Consider the following 18695-nt stretch of genomic DNA (forward strand, 5'->3'; position numbering starts at 1 on the left):
CAGAACAATTTCACAGTGTCTCCTATCAGGGGCGGATCAAGGAATATCAAAAGGGGGGGTTCAAGAAGTTGTTGGTGGGGGAACATTTTGAGGCCATGCGCACTTGATATTGGGAGATATTCTGAAGTCAGTAGTAATTACTTTCTACTATACAAAAATGCCTGAGTACAATACTGCATTAAAGAAAAAGTATTGAAATTTTCTGGTGAAAAGGGGGATCTGGACCCCCCGCTCCCCCTGGATCCGCCCTTGCCTATCCAAAAGTTTGTCCTATCCCAGACCACCAGCTGTAAATGGGTATATATCTAGATTTACAGGGAAGTGTAGGTGTCAGGTGCAGTGCCGGCCTCCTTGTATACCGAGGGATCATTAGTCTGTTGTATCCATACTGACGGTCCCAAGCGGACAGTCAACCCTATGGGAGTACTCTCACCTTTTCAAGTATGATGAATGTTGATCACGAGTCTGGTGCAAGAGTTATATTCCTTTCGTCTCAAAAATATCTCTTAGAACTTAATTTCGTATTTAAGTGTCAGAACATTAATATATTTCTGTATTCCAATGACATTTTCACTATGATATCTATAACTTTGATTAATTTGACACTAACGAGAACGTATACATGTTGCTCAGCTTCTGGTGCTTTAATATATAAAAGAAAACTGTGAGGCAAATTAGACGGGAGACTATTATTTAACGAAATAAAATGTTAGAGCCTCAAAACATTAAGGTAATGAACGTTGTCTGAAACATTTACTTTATTGTTTATTGTTAATACTTTGAAAATAAACTAATTATTTTTGGTTAAGATTCGTTAGACACTCGAGTACAAATGCATAAGAAAAACTATTTATTTTAGTGTTTTCTAGTTATTGTATGTACTCTACCATTTTTGTTCCTTTAAAGATATACAGTATGTGTTTTAGTGGCTTTAAACGGTACACTCACAGCTTAGTACAGTTTTGGTTTAATGACATCCTGATAGGCTATACCGAATGTTTTTCCCAGTCGTCTCTCGAACGTTAACATCGATAGTAAAGTGACAACGTTCTCACTTAAGTTGTTCCCTAAGTGTACAATATTTAATGTGTTTTTCTTCTCTAAGAATACAAAACCGTTTTCGACAAAAGTGGATTAAAAGTTGGTTGTTTATGCCTTAACCAATCCTCACATAACCAAGCGAAATCTAAATTATTAAATAATAAACCTCGAATAATCGAATTTAATACTACCTCAGCTATTACTAAATTAGCCAAATATAATTTAATTGAACTTGTTTTAACTTAATAAAATTATCCGGCCCTAACCTAACCTAATCTAAAGTTCATAGGCTTCCGCTAGGGGGGGGGGGGGTAACTAAGGTTAAGGTTATCAGGGCCAGATCCAGGCCGATGCAAAGGTATCATTATGCATAGGTTAAATAATTAACCTGTCGGTAACGTGATCTCATTGTCAGTGTTGGCCTGCATGGCCCACGAGCTTCTGTAACTTTCTGCACCCGAGTGACAAGTTTTCTGATTTTCAACTCCCAGTATCTCGATTCAGGTATACAAACACTAAACATAGACAGTACAATGATAAACAGCGGGTAGATTGGATCAAGGATAATCCAACAAAAACAAAGCTGTCCTAAGGTTATTAATATTATCCATAACAACAAACAGAAGATGAGGGAAGGTTTCAGCACACCTTTTACTACAGGTTTTCTTAACCATTTGTCATCCGAAATAAGATGGTCTACTGTATATATCTATCTATCTTTTCATCTATATTCCTTAAATACAATGCCAATCGTACCCTTAAGTACAGTACACCTCTTTACTCTTTTTTTTACAAGATTAGCCCACCAGGGCAAAGGTCAATGACCCACATCAGATTGAAGAAGCCGCAAGTCCAGACAACTGTGAGAGCAAACTTTCTCGGAGTGAGAGTTGTGAACTGTTGGAACAATCTACCAGAGAGTGTGAGCTCTTTCAAGACCAGACTTGACCAACACTGGAGCGGGTTCAGGTACATTCAGGCAAGGTAGGTACCTACCTTGCATTCAGGAGCCGGTGCATACCCAGTACTTGCCAACAGTGCTTAACAGACGTGACCGATCGCCCGGGCGGCTAACGAGCCGACCAGTGGCGAAGAGGTCAAGAGGATAAAATTAAAGAAAAAGTTATAATAATAATAATAATAATAATGAAAATATACAGTATATATATATATATATATATATATATATATATATATATATATATATATATATATATATATATATATATATATATATATATATATATATCTTGATAAAATCACACGGGAAAATGGAAACATGTACAGTATACTGTATATTGTAAATAAACAAAATATACTACTCTACAGTATACACTACATATACTGTACTCACCAACAGATACTGTTGTCTTGAGCTTGTGATGCAGGCAGGACAAATGGGGATATGATGATATAGGATGGCCCGCCTTTGCCTGTACCATCTACTGTAGCAGCTTGGTGCCATGTTTTGTTTTTCTTGTAGCATTCGGCATTGTACAAGTGCTGTATAATGTACACACGCCCTCTGCACACTACTTACTGAATGTACACTCACAACTAAAAGCTCTCAAATGCTTTAAGGGTTATACAATATGACAAGACGAATAAGAAATCTGAACATTCTTCTTTGAGGAAGTTTTATTGCAAATTAAATAACGTCTTTTCACCTGTAAATACTATGAGGGCAAGCAACATTTATTATTACAAAATATTGAGTCACTTTGCAACCAGGCATACCAACCATTCCAAGATAACACATTCTGAAACCTGTCGTGCCCAGCTGTTCGAGTACTTTTTGTGGCAAATGTACAGTAAAGTATACGTAACTGTGAACACTTTTTCCATCTTAACACTGTTTTAAATGTATTCTTGGCTTATTGAATTCTGGTACAGTACTGTAATGTACAGTACTGCATAACACAGATCGTATGCTAAAATAGCAGTGAGTGAACAAGCTTGAACAATGGCAGCAGACAATGAACTAAGTGCTTAAAGAGATAGGCTAGGAGATGCATCAGCTAATCATAGGCATCCCATGCATTCATATAACAGTAGTAGCCAATCGCAGTGCACGAGTCCACTGGCCGAAGCACATAGCAATCTCTTGGAAATTCGTTCAAATGCCCAGAATAGAGATATTTTCAACATAATCTTTTATTTCCAGGTAATGGCAAGTTCAGCAATCCAAGAATCTGGTTAATGGGAACATTACTGTTGTAGTGGACTTCTCCCCTACAACTGTGTATCCGCATTCCAATGAGACAGTACCCTAGCAACCAAGCGAGCGGCGACAACAGATGTTACCGTATCTTAGCAACGGAACCAGGGACCGGCGACTTTCTCGGGTTTTCCCAACATGACTCATAGAGGACTCACGGCTGCTGGGTATATAAGCTCTGTCTCTCCATTGAGATTCATTCTAGCCTCTCTTCTACAACACGCAACACCTCCTCCGCCGCTGCCTGGCGGCCCTCGCCTCTCCTCCGCCTGCCTGGCGGTCCTCACTCCCGCCGGCGAGCATGGCGACCCACCAGCTGTCCTTCTCTGAGCTTCCTCACCCGTCCTGCCTCAGACGCCGACCCCGGCCCAGCAGTAACCCCTGACGCGGCCTCTGTTCCTGAATTCGGACCCACACACACCCCTCTTTTCTCCCTCAGATACTCCCTGCTAATGTCCTGCACCCTGCTGCTGTCGTGGACCCAGCTGCTGTCACGAGCCCAAATCCGCTTCTGCTGACGCAGCCCCTGCTCCTGACCCAGGCCCACACACCCCAGCAGGCGCATCTGACGACCCTGTACCTGCCGTGAGGGAAGCACAACATTCATCGCCTCCACACACCCTCTTTTCTCCCTCAGGTACTCCCTGCTAATGTCCTGCACCCTGCTGCTGTCGTGGACCCAGCTGCTGTCACGAGCCCTAATCCGCTTCTGCTGATGCAGCCCCTGCTCCTGACCCAGGCCCACACACCCCAGCAGGCGCATCTGACTACCCTGTACCTGTCATGAGGGAAGCACAACATTCATCGCCTCCACACACCCTTTTTCTCCCTTCTCCCACAGATAGTGTGTATCTAGACAGTTGTATTTCAGCGATCGGCTCATTTACGCCATCGCCGTTGTCTCACATGAGGCATGCACCGCCCGGTCTGCCTCACATGTGCTAAGCAACTCTACAGACAACAAGTCTCCTACACCGCCTGGAGGGAAGGGGGAGTATTGTAGTGGACTTCTCCCCTACAACTGCGTATCCGCATTCCAATGCGACAGTACCCTAGCAACCAAGCGAGCGGCAACAACAGATGTTACCGTATCTTCGCAACGGAACCAGGGACCGGCGACTTTCTCGGGTTTTCCCAACATGACTCATAGAGGACTCACGGCTGCTGGATATATAAGCTCTGTCTCTCCATTGAGATTCATTCTAGCCTCTCTTCTACAACACGCAACACCTCCTCCTCCGCCGCTGCCTGGCGGCCCTCGCCTCTCCTCCGCCTGCCTGGCGGTCCTCGCTCCCGCCGGCGAGCATGGCGACCCACCAGCTGTCCTTCTCTGAGCTTCCTCACCAACCAGCTTTCTCATTCTGGTCTCTCTTCTTGAACAAGCAACACCTCCCCCAGCAAGCTCCACGCTGTCCAGCTTTCATTCAACCAGGAGGCCAGCAACAGGCAACATCTTCTCTAACGAAGCTCCTGCACATCTACCTCCTTCAACACGCTACTCACCGAACGTCTCTACTGAGCAGCTCCTCACCACACGGCACCTCCAGCACCAGACTGTAAATCATATAACTTATATTACACAAGAAAACCACCTTAGAGTTTCCATCCATCCTGAGTGCTAGACAACATTATACCACGAATACCTACACTGTACTGTACTGTACACGAAAAATAGTTTTGTATACATGTAGTCAGTTTCACACAATACACAAAGGTTTTCAGGAACCCTTGTGATAAATGAGGACTGCCTGTCCATTGTGTATTAAATATTTAATTTTTCAAGTAATGTTAACTTCAAGTTTGGTGTTCTTTTAGTATTCATCAGGATGAAATTTTTTGCTAGTAGAAACACATCTCATATTATTATGGACGCCAATGGGGAAATAGTTTCGAGTTAAGGGCAACTAATCACCCTATTAAGTTATTAACTGGTCATAAAGATACGTAAATATGGTAACTCAGACAACATTAATTTTTACTCAGATTTGACATGCACAATACAGAGGAAATCACTTACATCATGGTTATCTTGTAAAGTTGAAACTAAGACCAAATGCCTCAGCTGCTGATGTACAGCAGTAAGGTTGAAAGGTAATACTGTAGTAGAAACTAAAAGAAAAAAGAGTAGGTTTGACATCTTTGTTTATTGTAGTTATTAATTTACTCTTGTGCATTTGTTATATTCATACACAGAAAATGATTATAGATGTTACAAAACAAGCAAAGTATTACATTACATTTTACCCAATGGAATGTTAGTTAGTACATTAAACACAAACCTTAATGTTTACATACCAAAAATAAACTAACCAGTACTTAACAATACAAGGCTATGTTGAACAATACACAATACAACAGTGTGAAAAATTATATATTTAAATATTTGTTTTTAGCCATCCAAAAGTTAACACACATAACCAGGTTTTCATAACAGTTTATTATAATAAGAAGCAACATATATTTAGTACTGAAAATATACCTAGTCTCTCTATATACAAACTATACACCATTTACCACTAAGCAACACACCATTGATCTTTAAAACAAATACAAGATACAGACAACATGGAGATTGGAAACACCTACTCCAGTCTAGCATTACTTTACGAGTTTTATACTGTAACACCTACTTCAGTCTATTGTTTATAATCTTTTGGCTATACATCTTACTACAATCTATTGTTTTATTTCTATTGTACACATATTACCACAGTCTATTTTTTACAAGTTTTTTTAATGCATGATCTACTGCAGTCTATTGTGGGTAAGACTCCTTACTCCAACCACGTGCAAATAATGGGATACAAGGAACACGAAACATCCACTGATGATGACCAATACTTAAGGATTAATGTATGACTGACTGACCTTAAAGCCAAAGGCAATAAATTTTATATATTTTTTTCTCTAAGTTACATAAATTTCAGCTAGAACTTAAGAGTATGAATGGGAAAGTGACCAACTCAGCTCTCGATGTAGTGCTAATGTTACCTACAACAACATACATTTCTTTTAAGACAAACATCTTAAGAAAATTACAATGTTTTCTATTTGGGAAGTGTTATTTATTACAAGTCTTTATACAACGTACTGTACTTCAAATCATACTATTGTAGTAGGATGCTACACCAGGCAATTTTATTTAACTCAGAAGGGGACTTGTACACAAGGGGCTAAGCCTTATACTGTACTGTGCCCTTCATTTTCATGCCTGTACAGAACTTTGGAGTTAACATTCCTCACAGTCATATAAATACAGTTGTAAATTTATTTATTTTTTTACATTACCACAATGGACAGTGTGCAACACCATCCATATGGCAATCACGTGAATGCGCTTCTATTACAGCGGCAACACTGTCCTCACTTGTTGATGTGCCAAGTCTCCTGCAACAATCTGGGAGACCTCACACATCAACACATGAGCACAGTGTTCCTGTTGTAATACAGTGTAATTTTTTTTATTCAAGAACCTTAAATAATTACTGCATACAGTATGTCTACTATATTTTAGGACATGCAATAAACAGGAACCTAAAACATATGATCATATCAATGTGAACAACATAATTGTTCTTTGAAATGATCAGACCTTACTCCTACTGATTATTAGGTTCCTGTTTATTGCATGTCCTATAATAATCATTAATGGTTTTCTAATAAAAAAATCCCAGTACTGTACTGTACAAATATTAATGCGATCGCCACAAAAGTTTGGAAGGCAATGTGTATACTGTATATTTTTTTGAGACACCCTGTATTAGGTCTGGTCCCCTATACTATACAATATAGACTGTAACATAGTACCACATTGCAAACACCGCTTATTCTCTGATCTGTGAAGTTAAGCAACGTTGGGTCTGATTAGAACTTGGAGGATGCTGGAAATAAGCATCTCATGATTTTGTCAGCTGTCCTTGGTCAACTTAACAAAATATTAATTATTATTTACCTTCAGTTACCCACAAATGTTTATTTTCAGTATTTTTTATTTATTTATCTTGTGTTTCATATACAGGTATACTGTATATATAAAGTAGAGAAAACTAAGAAGAAAGTGTACAATTTTGGAAAAAACTCTAGATAAAGGGTGTAGCCTGGGTTTTTTAATTTACCAGCACTATTATAAAGCGTCAAAATTTCCGCTTTTTTGTTATCTAACACTTATTGTCCTTACTTGGTTGTTTATGAGCTAAAATACAAGTTAATTGTAGTATTGAAAACTGTAATGCTTGACTTCATATTGTCAAAATTATTTCTTTTGTCGTTTTTCATTTTTTCTGGTTTCATGTGAAAGCGCAATCAATTGTACATAGAATATATACAGGGGAGTTGGTTTCATACAAAAAAAATTAACCGGTTGCCGAAAAATCTACTAAAAAAAAAAAAAAAAAGATAGTGTGGCTCTTCCGTGCAATAAGATCACAACTAGCCTGTGTGTGGGAGGGGTAGTTGCTATAGGATTTTCCCATTATTATTTATTTGTATGTGTTTTGTGTGTGTGTGTATGTGTTTACACACACACACATATACAGTAAATATAAAATAAATAATTATCTTAGGGGCACACGAGTAAAAATGCCCCCTCCCGCTTCAGCAAATGATATTTGCATACATTTTGAGACCCAAACCCCCGTGAATTTTAAGGGCAAGTTGTACATGGAAGATATGTTATGAACACATCATATTACTTATTATTTTTATAATAATGTATCATAGAATGCATTAATGTACAGTACTGTACAGGTATTACTGTACAGTAAACCCACGGTATAACTCGCCTTTCTTCACTTGTTATGTTATGGTTATTTTTCAACTTGTAGTTTCGGGTAGATATAATGCATGTACAGTAACTTTCTATTTTCATTTATTTTGTACTCATTTACTGCCATGTGGCAAGTGTGTAGAGGCCGGAGGATGTGAGGCACAAAGCACCACTGCTAGGGAAGGAGGTGAGGGAGTGCCCCAGATCAAATGCATTGCTAAGGCATGCATCCCTTAGACTGTTACTCTGTGTGTTCAGTAACTTTACTAATAACTTTAATTGATAAAGATACATGTTAGAAATAAATCACTTATCAGTGGTGGTCTCAGAACTGATGTGCATGTGTTGTTGTTACCGTCTGACTGCTCCCACATTACCAGCGGTGGCAGGAAAGGGTGTAACTTTAGTTGTACCAATGGAAGTACCATTTTGAACACTTCTTCCTTTTTCACTACAGATCTTACTGCGGTATATAGGAGAGAAAAATTACATGCAATATCCACCGCACGTTCACTAGCCTCAACTTTGCTATGACTTTCTTTGCTCCAGTGTCATGTTGCAATTCTTTGTAATTTTTCTTCGTGGTGTCGCACCATCACTTGTTGGGCATTTAGGGCCCATAATAAAGATATGGGAGACACTTTAACCCAAATAGAACAGCTAGTACCGACACAACGACTCGGGCACAGTGGTCGGACGTGTGGCAGGAGAGCTCCAGTTCAGCAAAGTCGTAAGAAGCAATTAGTCTAAGTGTTTTGTGATGATTCTCTCTTCTTTTTTAAGTAAAGATATTTGTAATTATTTCATATTAAATTTTAGTTCAAAATACTGTAATAGTAATTAGATACACAGTACAGGCGTCCCTCAAGATACAAATGGGTTTAGGTTTAAAACATTCGTAAGGTGATTTTACGTATCGTGAATAAAAGAAAATATGGGAAAAATAAGGTTTGGCTCCAAAGTGACAAAAATACTCCAATATCATACCCCAAAAAACCAAATCGGTTCACAAATAAGAACAAAACCTACCTAACTAATGATATACTAAAGTACACAACTACTCTAATTTAGCCTACCACCTAACATATGAAAAAATAAAATAAATACTGTTAAACTTTGGTAAATTACATTATGGGAGGGCAGTCTGTGCTCTCTCCCCAAGATGGCCGCGTCAGCTGACTCCAATCATGCGTGTCTCAGGAAAATGAACTTCTCTAACAATTGTTCCATCCTTCTTACACAAACCATGAAAAATAATCCCTGCAATGTGTAATTAATGTTAAATATTGCAACACTAAAACCTCTGTCTCATCACACCAACATGACGGAATATCACATGACCAACACACTGTTAACCATATGATGAGAACTCTTAATGTATGTGTTAAACATTATAATATACATAAAATAATACAGTATACATACATAACATAGACATGCCATATTAAAACAAAATAAAAATTCTAACAAAATTCTTTCATATTAGAACAACAAAAAAACGAATGTTAAATACAACAAATATTCAAATTTAATAATCATCTTTGGAAATATTTTACAACAATATTTTATTTTCTTGCATTAAAAGTCCCACAAAAAGTAATTTCTTCACATAATTACCATACTGTACTGTGTATAAATAATAAAACGAGATCTTACATCCAGTGGACCGATGTCAAGCCAGGTCAAACCCCAGGACCTATTACCAGAATAAGACCATATACTGTAGTTGGACAGACTACATCAAGTACGCTAGGTTAAGCTAAGCTATGTTAGGAGTAGGTCATCATAAGTTAGGATGTATTTAGGGGTGGGTTATGTTAGGGTTCAGTTAGGTTCCAGGTCAAGGGATTAATGAATCTTATTCCAGTTCTATCTTTCATACATGCTTAGTTAAGTATTATAAATAAAACAACATTTATACTGTATTTTCTGTACAAATATATGTTAAAAATATTAATATTTGTATTAAAATAAACATAAATACAACCTCAAGGGTGATGGACACATATAAACATATATAAAGTGCAGTGTTTCTGATATCTGGAGAAATGACGAGAGATGAAGTGAACCACAGAGTAGAAGTAGTAACAGGTGAATGGATAATTATATGAAGAGAGAGAATCAGATGTGCAGGAAAACTGTTGTATGCAGGACAGGATCCACACCAATGCACTTACATCGCTCAAAAATTCTGACCGATGGAGAGGTATCACATGCATCAGTCAAATAATTGACCCATCGGTAATGTGATCCTACTGTCAGTGTTGCCCTACATGGCCCACCAGTTTCTTCAGATGATGGCCACCATCCCTACAGCTAACTTCTACTGATGATGGCCACCTTAGCCTACAGCTAACTTCCACTGATGATGGCCACCTTAGCCTACAGCTAACTTCCACTTTTGATGGTTACTATCCTACAGCTAACTTCTACTGATGATGGCCACCTTAGCCTACAGCTAACTTCCACTGATGGCTACCATTTAAGGGTAAGGGCAACAAAAACGACACACTTGAGATGAACATGTGTGGTAAGCAATATTCAAAGTACAGTATAAGGAATACAGAAATGAGGAGATATGGAAGTGAAAGAAATGATGGACACAGAGCAAATCAGGGTCTGAATAGGTAGGGAAATACTAAAGTCAAGGTAAGTTGTACTTATACCTGGTGCATTTTGTGAGATGTGGCACTCTGTATGGCCTGGAATGGCCTCAAGAAACATCACAATAGTAGCCAGACTAAGGATACTAGATAAGTATTCCTCACAGAGTTGCCACATCTCACAAAATGTGTCCGTTGCTGTAGCAGGTATAAGTGCAGGTGACTGTATAATAAGCTTATAATCAAGAATAGAATGGTAGGAGTATAATGAGAAGATGAAAGAGAGGGAGAGATGGGGTGAATGGTAGTAGAAGTAAGAGGAATGAACACCCACACCCATGGCACCAAATTATTTCTGGGAAGAAGTTGGCTGCTTATGAGTGATGCTCACTCATGTAAAGCAACAGAGATGAACAGGGTTTAGGGCCTCGTAGAAGAAGGGGAGTACCACACAAAACACATCTTTTACATTTTTAAGAAAGAATGAATGACACTGAATATAGGGAAAATATGTGAATTTGCTCGTTTCCAGCAAACCTGCATAAAGCCGGAAAGGGCTTGAAATTAGAGACGTAAAATTGTGCTTATGTGTTTCTCAATTTAGTAATATATTAACTAAAAAACTGAAGTATTGTTCCTTTTGTATAGAAACAGTTTTATATTGATTTTTATTAAATTTTCATAGATTTTAGATTGTGCAGTGGGATCAAATTTTTTATTTATTGACTCGGTTTGTGGTCACCATGTGCTTCTTGGTCACTCTCACCCCATGGAGTGAGTATAAACATCTGAGAGGGAGAAGTGTCATGTCCACCCCCTCACCTCACTGTAGCCTGGTAAGAGTTTGGAGACCTTCAGCCAAAGTTGTCTCACTCACCACCACTGGGAAGTTTTTGTAGTGGCTCTTAATGACTTTTTTTTGTTCACTGGGATTAGCCCACCCGGGCACAGGTCGCTGACCTACAAATCTTGCTTTTTTGTTCCTCATTCCTGGTTATATTGTGTTACAGTCTTGTGTCAAGGCTACACCATGTTCTGTTGTCATTAACAACCTTCACACTTCTGGCCATTTTGATAGATCCTCTATACAGTATTCACAAAGAATGGAAAACAGCTGTTGGGAGCTCGTTGTTATGAATGAAAACATGCATTTAATTACTGATTCTTCAAATATGATTCTCTTGAGCACAACAGCTACCATCCTCTTGGTTTCAATTGACAAGCAATTATCAAATGAAACACCTGTTAACAGATCCCTCAGGTACAAGTGGTTAACCCTTAAAGCCCCGGTGACGTTCCTTTATATCCACCGTGGCAACCCTGGGTGACAGTCTTCTATGTCCTTAATATTCGAGGTACAGTTTGAGTGTCTAGGAAGGACAAGGTACTTTGTATGGGATATATATTTACTTGACAACTTAAATCACATATAATCTTTGTCTCAAGTCCAGTGGTCCAGTTACCCACCAGCTATCATGGATGGATGCACGTCCTTCAATGTCTTGTGACCCGCCTCACTCCTCCACACCCTTGATTTGAGTGGCACTGATATAGTATTGGGTGACGAGGACAGTGACGGGGAGGAGAGTAATTTCATCTCAGGTTTCAACTACAAGTTTTACAACAGTGAGAAGCCTGGAATATTATGACCAGAAACTGCCATAAAAAAATACTCCTGTATGCATTTTTAAATCCACCTGCAGAGCCCTAAAATTTATATATAAAAAAAACATGAAGAGTAACCTGCAAATGTTTCTAGAGTTGATGGACAATATACAAGGTTCTGAATATCAAAAATATGAAATATATTCACTACATTCGGAGACCATTCTTATACACACACATTAGGAATGTCGAAAAGAAATACAGAAATAAGTTCGATATGAATATTCAAGATGAAGTTGGTAAAATTCAAGAAAAAGTTAATATGTATGTCAATTCTACACTCTTGAATTATAAGATCTATGGAATCTTCTTCCATGAAAATTACAGTGACCTGAGATTCATGTTTTAGAATGCAAGCTGTGGTAGAGACCATGACCTGTTTGTCTCTGTATTTCAGTACTGTACAGTATATATTTCAGTCTTTATTCATTAGATTATACTCACAGCCTTACCACAGCACAGTGAGTATAGTGGCGACAAGTTCACACACACATATATTGCATCTGCTTTGCTAAGCTTTTGGGGAATAATATTAAGGTATATACTTCCTTTATATAGCACCTATTGGAACCCTTCACCTCCTAATTTTAAGTCATTATTCCACTCCCCAACAAGGTACGGTAATTGTGCCTCACAATATATGCAAGTATTTTTTAAGACATAAGATTTACATTATTGTCAACATTTCATTACCTCACACAGCTGTTATGAACCATTTGTGCTGCATATACTTACTTTTTTTTAAATGGTTGTGATGGTTCAAACATACAGCCAGTGTTTACCTTTGTAACATTAAAAGTAAACAAAATATATCTCACTGAGACTGAATTAGCAGTAATCATGTAATTTTTCTCTGCCAGACTTAGACTAAGTAAATAGACACGAGACATAATAGGCTCCCACCTAACAAGTAGGACAAAGGCCTGTTAGAACAGTAGGATTGGGCCACAACCCTAAAGTCTAGGCTAGTTTATGTTAGGTTGTGTTGGGACCCATTTGATATCTTGTTTTATATTGACTTTTGTCAAAACTCATTTTTTTTACTTCAATATAAAAATATATGGTTCAATATCTGCTTTTCATTAAATGAACTCCAGGAAACCATATAAGATTTGACCCAGAAAGTTTTGATATACAGTTTAAAAACTCCAAAATTCTTTGTTTTATAAATTATTTTAACTTAATTAAAATTGTTATTGTTAACTATTAATTTTGTAATTATGTACAGTACATCATATATCCTGTATTAATAGATGCAACTTACTGGCAAAGATTATAAAATCAATGTACTGTAAATGTATCAGTTAATACAAGTATATCTTAAAAGTAATATAACCAAATCTAAAAGACCATTCTCACTTATACTGTTGGTTCAGATGTGATGTACAAATCTGTTATTATTACATAATGAAACATGAAATGCCAATACATATACCCAACTACAAGTTATATAAAATATAAGTAGATCACTGCTAAAAATATGTCTTGAATATCAAAGTTTTGAGAGAAAGTTGACACAGCTCTGAGCATCACATTACTGTTCTACAAGTGTTGATGAAGAGTCTTGTAAGATTTCAAGTTATCAACAAATATTATGAATTATAAAAACGAGTTAATTTCCAAAATGTGATGTACATTATTAATGATCCTGTGAGAGAATTGTTTTTCACTAATACACCATGTACACTAATGACCCACACACCCCATACACTATGGTCAAAAAATAGGCAAATAACTGTTGTTGCCAAAGTTGTTTTATAGTGTCAATCCCATTTTGGAAAGGAACTCTTCGCGTGGATATGGAATCACAGCTGATATTTCAATGTGGAATGTTGGTAGTTTGTCAAGAAGAGTGAATGAGTGGATTTTTAAAACCTAAAAAAGGCTAAATTTGGTCACATAAACATAATGAAAATTCTACATTAATCTTCCATCAGTATTACTCCAATTCGTCCACTCTTCACACTCTATAACACATAATCACGGGTTTAAGATTTCCTTTTATTCAAATGTTACTAATCACTGTAGTTACTATACCGGGTACTAAAAATAGAGCCAAAATGTGAACATATTCTTTAAGCTCATTAGTTGTTCACTGGTTTAAAAGTTTACCTTATTTAAAAATTTATCTATAAGGAAGCACTCTTGGAATTTGGTGCGGTCTTTGAGAAGTCCTCCGTCCCGATCTCAACTCCACGGCAGAACAACCGCAGACGTTGACAGTGAACTCTGTACACAAGACAAACAAACAAATGTAATGTTTGTACTGTATGACAATAAATCATTAATCTGCTGTGTCTTTTGCATGTCATTCACATCTTTCCTTTGACAATTCTCCCTCTTACCTCTGATCTAATTAATTATAATCTTACAACTAATTCTGATTTTATAGCTAATTATAATCTTACAGCTAATTTAGATCTTACAATTACTTTTGACCTTAAGCAAATTTTTACCTTCTAACTAATTTGGACTCGGCATGAATCACTGACAAAGGAATTGTAAAGCCTCGCTATCTCGCAATCATGAAGTTAAAACTCTACAAATTAACCTAACTTCTTTAATGACCTACCACAGTCTAACTAGCACACCATCATAATACTGTACAGTTTGAGTTAAAGCACACTAAATAACCAAGCTATTCCCATAATCCCACATCAGACAGCATGAGAAGGAAGTATGTATGTAGCTGATGTGAGAATTACAATGTTCTATGGCAGTGAAACATGGCTCGAGTAAATTGATATGAGAATGGTCAAGGGGAAGGGGGGTTCAGTGATACGAGGGTGACTGGGTATAGGCAGTATACTGACGAGGTTTGGCATAGAGGTAGGCTGAGATGATTAAGGCATGTGGAGAGAATGGAAGAGGCTAACAGGGCCAAATGATGCAATAGTTTAAATATGTAGGGAGGGAAGGAGATTATAAGATATGTCAATACAGTCAAGAACTTGACAAGAGAGGCTGCAAGAGACCATGCAGTGTGGAGAGCTGCCTTCAGGCAATTATGCCATGGAAAATTGCATGTCTGGAAAATGGCTGTCGGAAATTTTACCAGCTTTCCCTGACGACAGTATTAATAACTAGGAACCACTATTGTCCTGAGATCTTTAACTATACTGTACAGTAAAGCCTCGAATAACGACGGTAACGTGTCCTCCAATATTGCAGTGTAAGGTGAATCGTGAATCATTAATTACCAATAAAATAAAGCAATAATAATGAGATGTGTTCCAAAGTCTTACCTTTTCATATCTTTTGTGTGGATTTTAACCCTCTTTTTCCCCAAAACAATAAAATTAATGAAATACGTATGCAAATTATATTCTTTAATGTTTATGAATGAATCTTACGGTATACAATATAAATCAATAATAATATGGACACACAAGAGGAGACAAGACGGCATTGTTTTCATTAGTATTTACACCTGTGACGATGGTTCTACATGTGAAACTGAAGAAAATAAGACCCTGGTTGTAACTGTAGTAAAATTAATAAAAAAAAAAATAATATGCAGTATAGTCTTGATTTACGCGGTCAATTGAACCCGTGGAGGTCCGCGTGAAACGAGAAACGCATAAACGAAATAACAGAATATATTGTCGGTCTGGCAAGGTGACGCATAAATGACCAAACGTGTAAACCAAATTCACGTAAATCGAGACTATACTGTATATTATACTAGAAGTCTAGACAACTAGGATATAACAATACTGTTCACAGAAAAGTACCGTACTCAGCTTGTTTATAGATGTAGTTGATGTTGATAAGCTAAAATGAACCCATCACCTTGTTACATCCTGAATTCCCCCGAATCGCTCCAACAAAGAAAAAATAGCACATCAAGAGTCCTAATACAAGCGGGAAAATTATGACAAATCATTATAATAATGAAACTCTTAGCTTAAAGTGTATTGTAATGTAACCCTTAAATATCATCACTATATACAGAAATTTGAGGATTAATGGGGTGTGGTGGGTGCAAGCTGAAGGCTCGATCGTCTCTGCTCACCAAAACACCCATCTTGCGACAGCTCTCACAAGGATACCAACCTTTCTTATTTGAAATCAGTATGACAGAAGCTGCTAAATTCTATAAATTCAACTCTATTTAGTAACTGAAAGTTACTAAAACAATTTAAAGTAAACAATTTATTAAAAATTATATTCATCCTTATTCAGATTTTCTTTTAGAAGTTAATACTAGTTAAGTAATTGTACAGGTACTCAACAACTCAAATACCAACTTCCTATCACCATTAGAAAGGTGAAAGTTTTGACAATGACTATTAAATGATGATGATGATGATGTAACTTACTTAAGTCTGAGAGCAGGTTCAAGCAGCTGCTCCCCATCACAGTTCCAGGAAGACTTGGGTCCCGTCAATTTTGGTGTGAAGTGAACCTCTTGAACACGGTGCAAGTTCACATGGTTTAAGCTCACCTGCAATTAAAAGCAAATCACATCATCTTGAAACATGTGACTATAATCAAACCAAAACAAATTGTGTTTAATATAATTAACAGTGTCATGGTCACAATAGCCTGGCTAGTGAGTTCAACACTTAATTATTCATATTAAGCTCCACCGTCCACAAAACATGTGTGAAACTGTTGAGTTCCCCAGTTGAGACCTCTGTTTTCTCACCGCTTCAATATGCACGAGTCCTCCGTTTTCTCTAATGTACCTCAGAGACTGATATTTCTTAGTACCGTACCTCATATGGTGTACAAAGATTTGAAATTGAGAGTGAAGGAGATGTTTTACATTAAATCAGATATACCTACAGTGAGAAAAAGCATTCTAGGGGTATTGAGTATATGTTGAAGGCACCATACATCTTTATGTGTAGAGTACAATACCGTATATCACGGCCTATAAGAAATTTGAACATTAAAAAAATCTGCCCAAAGTTAGGGGGTCGTCTAAACCACCAAGTTTAAAATTCTTACCTCTTAAATATTGTGGTTTAGTGTGTCAAGAGTGGTGATGAAAACATCGTAAGCCACTCACAAGGTCTTACCACTAATTATTTTATACTGAAACTTACGTTTGGCAAGCTGGATTCAAATTAAGATTACCGGTATATTAAAATAATAAAAATGTATTATAAACCTGTCTAACATACCGTAAAAGAGATTTATACCCCTATAATAAACACAGCTATCATCACACACCCCTCCCCACGCCCCCCCCCCCATTTGCCAGTGAGGAGCCGTGGAGGTGGTCAGTAATGCATACCGGTATCGGTATATTTACTCATAATAATATTTATCTCCTATAAATAATTGATTTAAATTTTATTTTTTTACAAAGAATATTCAGTAAATGAGTGCATTAATTCTTGAAACTATCGACGGTTAATTACAGACGCTTAAGTGACGTCACTAGTGTTTACACTACACCAGCTGGTAATATTTGATGCCATTACTTGAAGTGAATTGGCCTTATTTTAAGTAACTAACTATAAATAAATACAAAAATTAAAAAAAAAGATCAAAACTGAGAAATAATATACTGTATGTATGTTGTGTTGTCAAAGTAAGAGGAACAATTGTGTAAGTATGTAATATTTTTTCACTCAAATCCTAATGAAACACTACTGGAGAACATTCCTTTGTCGCAAAACAGTTTATAAATTAAAGAAAATAATTACAGTGTGTTTAATATATTACAGTATATTATAAATAAATAAATAAAACAAATAATTCGGTAAATCTATTTAAAGTAAATGGAAAATAAGCAAACATGTTATTTACCAAGACCCTTCCGTCTGGCTCAGGGTGAGATGTAGGGGAGATAAAGAAGGCTATTTATAGCCCATCAGAAGTGACCAGTACCCTAATGCACCATAAATAATTCATTGAACATTCATTTTTTGTACATACATAGTATATTCATATATATATATATATATATATATATATATATATATATATATATATATATATATATATATATATATATATATATATATATATATATATATATATATATATATATATATATATATATATTTGTGTAATAAATGTATGTAGTAAGTACATACTGGTAACCTTTTTCACTCAAATCCTAATGAAACACCACAATTAGAATACGGTGGTTGCTGTTGAACCACATGTTGTATAAATAGTCACACCACCGAGACGAAGGAACACTCCCACCACGCTTCAGTGACGTCACTAGTGTTTACACTACACCAGCGGGTATAATTTGATGACATTACTTGAAGTGAATTGGCCTTATTTTAAAAAATCAAGGATGGTTGGTAAAGGACTACTGAGTCAGTGGGTAAGTGTCACATTTGGGGTACTGGTCTTATACAGCAAATAGAGCTCAAAAGCTACTTTTTAAATGGAAATTTGGGGGGGGCGTCTTATGCACCCCGCCGCCTTATAG

At 37.0% G+C, this 18695-nt stretch overlaps 1 protein-coding gene across 1 annotated transcript in view; it reads right to left on the reverse strand.

Moving 5' to 3' along the window:
* Window positions 1-5384: 5384 nt before the first annotated feature.
* LOC121860585 (ceramide kinase-like) overlaps window positions 5385-18695 on the reverse strand; it is a 43252-nt gene continuing 29941 nt past the window's right edge. The window contains exons 8-9 of the mRNA XM_042357753.1: window positions 16615-16739; window positions 5385-14521 (exon numbers count right to left, since the gene is read on the reverse strand). Coding sequence (XP_042213687.1) covers window positions 14422-14521; window positions 16615-16739 — 225 coding nt within the window. The 3' untranslated portion in view covers window positions 5385-14421. The remainder of the gene's footprint in view (window positions 14522-16614; window positions 16740-18695) is intronic.

This window comes from Homarus americanus, unplaced genomic scaffold, assembly GCF_018991925.1.
Source record: "Homarus americanus isolate GMGI-L3 unplaced genomic scaffold, GMGI_Hamer_2.0 scaffold11150, whole genome shotgun sequence".
NCBI classification, from domain to species: domain Eukaryota; kingdom Metazoa; phylum Arthropoda; class Malacostraca; order Decapoda; family Nephropidae; genus Homarus; species Homarus americanus.